The sequence below is a fragment of the Apium graveolens genome, chromosome 7, assembly GCF_009905375.1.
Source record: "Apium graveolens cultivar Ventura chromosome 7, ASM990537v1, whole genome shotgun sequence".
Lineage (NCBI taxonomy): Eukaryota > Viridiplantae > Streptophyta > Magnoliopsida > Apiales > Apiaceae > Apium > Apium graveolens.
Window position 1 is genome coordinate 5,689,444 of NC_133653.1, and position 4,324 is coordinate 5,693,767.

General features: G+C 34.4%; 1 protein-coding gene across 1 annotated transcript; it reads right to left on the bottom strand.

Annotated features, from left to right (window-relative positions):
• Positions 1–1,295: 1,295 nt before the first annotated feature.
• Positions 1,296–2,012, bottom strand: LOC141673166 (uncharacterized). The gene has a single exon (XM_074479899.1). The coding sequence runs from the start codon at positions 2,010–2,012 to the stop codon at positions 1,296–1,298; it is 717 nt and encodes a 238-aa protein (XP_074336000.1).
• Positions 2,013–4,324: the final 2,312 nt, after the last annotated feature.

Below are 4,324 nucleotides of genomic sequence, written 5' to 3' on the forward strand. Positions count from 1 at the left end.
TTGTTGGTTGGAATGTAATAATAAGCAAACAAATCAGAGCCGTTGAAGATAAAACTTAAACGGCTGGGATTAAAATATTCCGCAATAATTCATTGCGGAAGCGGGAAATGACCGTTTGGCCCTTACAGCTTCTGCTATAATTCATTGCGGTAGCGGAAAATAACCCTTTTGCCCTTTAGCAATTCCGAAATGAATCATTGAGGAAGCCTCTAACCCCATCCAAAGCCAGAAACATCAAAAGATACACACAACGAAAAATATTTCAAAATTTCATTTTTGTCATTGAGCGACTCCGGCGATTTCAAGGACGATTTCAAAAGCAATTCCACAATCTTCTATTATTCATGTATCATTCTCATCTCATCTTATATATACGCGCACACACTTCTTCTTATTTGGGAAAACTTCTGTACTTTTAATTTTTATTTTTCATCGCAATTCTTCTTCGATTATCTATTACCTGATTACATCAAACTAGTATGCCTAGGGTTTCACTTTGATTTGTCATTTACTTGGTCAATGAAGTAAATGTTAGATGTATATGGGGCTGTTTGTGTTAATTATTATTGGATTTTAGATCCGATTAATAGGAGCCTGAATGAGAGTTTTGAAGAGAATAAAGTCTTATATAAACTATTTATGCACACACAAAATGACCTAATACTCAAAGTTTATAAGTACTGGAATGATTTGTATTATTCTCTTGCTAAAATTGAACTGAGTACAAACATATATATAAGAAAATAATCTAACTACGGTGGCTATAACCATGCAACTATCTCCTGGAAAGTCTCTAACACCCCTATCGTCCCATGACTCTCCTAAAAACACTGGAAGACTTAGTCTAAAGCTAATAGCACGGCTTAACAACAACCATTATTCAAAAAACACAAAACATAAATATATAAAACAACTAAAACAAATAAAACAAGTTAGATTAATTTCCAACAATCTCCCTCTTAATCTAAACTTGTTTCTACAGATTCTTAACATAGCCCGTATGGCATGCCTTGAACTGAAACAGCTTCTTCATGCCCGTATGGCAAATACATTGATCCAGCCCGTGTGGCCTTTCTGTGCCCATATGGCACCACTGATCACACCTCCTTTTGTCTTCCTTGTTTGCCCGTCTAGCAATTTATTTCCTGCCCATATGGCATCCATTTCACAGCCCTTATGGCTATTATTCACAAGCCCGTATGGCTTGTCTTTGTTGGCCCATATGGCCTCTACAGCAATGTCGGTTCGTCGTCATGAAGCTGTGCTAGATTTGCTTCTTGACAGTGTTCTTTCTTTCATCGAGGTTTGTCACACTCTGAGGCGAAGTGACCATAAATGTTGTAATTGAAACATTTTATCTTGCTCTTGTCCAGTCTGCCCTTCCATTTCTGAGCTAAGAGAAGCTGTTGTTGTTCACTTTGCTCACTCCTACCTTTCATTCTTTTTATATGGGCCTTGAGACCTCCCACCGGTTCTTCAACTGACATGACTTTAACATCTCCAAATTGTTCAATGTTTGAAGCTATTTGGAGGAACTTATCAGGCACAGCTCGTAGAATCTTCCTTACAACACTAGATTCTTCCATAGCCTCTCCAAGAACTCGAATGTTAGTCACAGTGCCACTTAGTTTCAAGAAAAAATCTTCTATCTTCTCTGAGTCTTTCATCATGAGATACTCGAATTCTCCCTTTAATGTCTGCACCCTAGCCTCCTGTACTCGTTCCACCCCCATACACATTGTCTTGATTGCCTCCCAAGCCTCCTTTGCTGTTTCCTTTTCTGCAATGGCCAACAACACATCCTCAGGAACACCTTGATAAATGGCTGCAAGAGCCATCTGCACAGTCCTTTCATCTACTGCAACCATAGGTTCTTTCTGTTCAATAGCACCCCAAACACCTTGTGCCTTCATGAAGACCTTCATTTTTAGGGACCAGGCAGTGTAGTTGCTCTTAGTTAGCATAGGGTAGTTCACAGCCACACCACATTTCTTTGTTCTTGGTGTCTCCATGGATTCTGATGTGTGTCGTGGTTGATACTTTGGCATAAACAGGACCTTCGAACCTGGGGAGCTCTGATACCAAATGAAGAGAATAAAGACTTATATAAACTATTTATGCACACACAGAATGACCTAATACTCAAAGTTTGTAAGTACTGGAATGATTTGTATTATTCTCTTGTTAAAATTGAACTGAGTACATACATATATATAAGGAAATAATCTAACTAAGGTGGCTATAACCATGCAACTATCTCCTGAAAAGTCTCTAACACCCCTATCGTCCCATGACTCTCCTAAAAACATTGGAAGACTTAGTCTAAAGCTAATAGCACGGCTTAACAACAGCCATTATTCAAAAAACACAAAATATAAATAAATAAAATAACTAAAACAAATAAAACAAGTTAGATTAATTTCCAACAAGTTTAATACATATTTGCAGCATTTTGATTTATATCAAGAGGACTGAAATTTCCTCATTCAAAACAGACCGGGTATTGTTATTTGAATGAATGAGATTTGTGGTTAATCTGTTTATAATGTAGGATTCACAATATAATTAGAGTGCCCGATACATACACCTGGATGCATCCCTCCTAACCCGATGTGGTATGTTAGTGTATATCATTCTGCAGAAAATTTGTGTATTGATTTAGGTTCCTCTAATTACATCTTGCTTGTGTATTGATAAAGATATTCATAGTTGAATGAATTATTTAGAGAGCTCATACATACTTGTACCTCGTATAATTGCCCCTTACAAACACAGAAGCACTAAACTATGTTATTAAAACATTGAGCAATAGAAACATTGCAGAACCCATACCAATCATTAACAGAAATTTCTGTATGGGGTTTGGAGCAAAAAAATTTGGGTGTTTGATTGGACTTGTATTTGCTAGACTTAGCTATTAAACTTTATTTGATAAACTTGTAATATTTGGACTTTTATTTAATATTTTAATTTGGTTTAATGTTTGATTTGTTGGATTTAGAATTTTGGATTTGCTAGATTTTGTTAAAAAGAATTTGGATTTCAATGTAGAATTCTTAAAATAGGTTTTGTTTTGTATATAAACAGGCCATGCTAGTTTTTTTTGCAGTTTAGGTTTTATTTTGTGTATAAACAGGTCATGCCAGTTTTTTTGCAGTTTAGGTTTTGTTTTGTATATAAACAGATCATGCCAGTTTTTTTGCAGTTTAGGTCATGCCAGTTTTTTTGGATGCCAGTTTCGAGACTGATATTGTTGTCGACTTTTCTGGGTTTGCACTCGACATATTGATGCCAAAAAAGGTGGAAATTATATGAAGTACTCAACTATTGTGGAAAGAGAAAAATGAAAAAAAAATCCAGAAAAAATGTCAAAAACAAAAATTTTGAGAAAATAATTACTTGTATTTTTTTTACCAAATTAAGTCAATTTTCAATTTTTTATGAATTTTTTTAGTCCCAAAATATTGAAAATTTCGTAGCTATGCAATAACAGGGGAAAGTAGGGGAACCTTCCGCAATGATGAAATTAAATAATTAAAAAAAGAAAAAAATATAAATTTTAAAAATTCCAGGAAAAATGTCAAAAATAAGAAATTTTGAGAAAATAATTACTGTATTTTTGTAAACCAAATTAAGTCAATTTTTAATTTTTTATGAATTGTTTTAGGCCCAAAATACTGAAAAATTCGAAGCTATGCAAAAACAGGGGAATCTTCAGCAATGAATCATTGCGGAAGGAAAATTAAATAATTAAAAAAAGAGAAAAATATATTAATTTTAAAAATCCAGAAAAAATGTCAAAAATCAGAAATTTTGAGAAAATAATTACTGTATTTTTTTTTATCAAATTAAGTCAATTTTAAATTTTTTATGAACTAATTTAGGCCCAAAATACTGAAAAATTCGAAGCTGTGCAAAAACAAGGGAAAACAAGGGAATCTTTCGTAATGAATCATTGCGGAAGGTGGTGAAAACTCATTGCGGAAGGTGACGATTCATTACGGAAGACGACGAAAGCTCATTGCGGAAGGTGACGTGGCTTCTGCAAAAAATCATTACTGACTGTATTGAACGGCCCAGATTTTTTAATTTCACATCCACGTGGAGCTAACCGTGGTATGAAATTTTTGCCTTTTTAAAAAAATCCTAGTTACGCAGCAACACATAATTTTATGCATTATAATCGATTAGGTCAGACGACAAGCAATGGCAGCTTATTTTGATTGCAATAATTCTGTGCAGAGTAAACATGAAGCTTTGGTTGAGGAGCACAATCACATGAATACCTAATACAAGTGCTTACTGATTGATTAATTAGTTATTA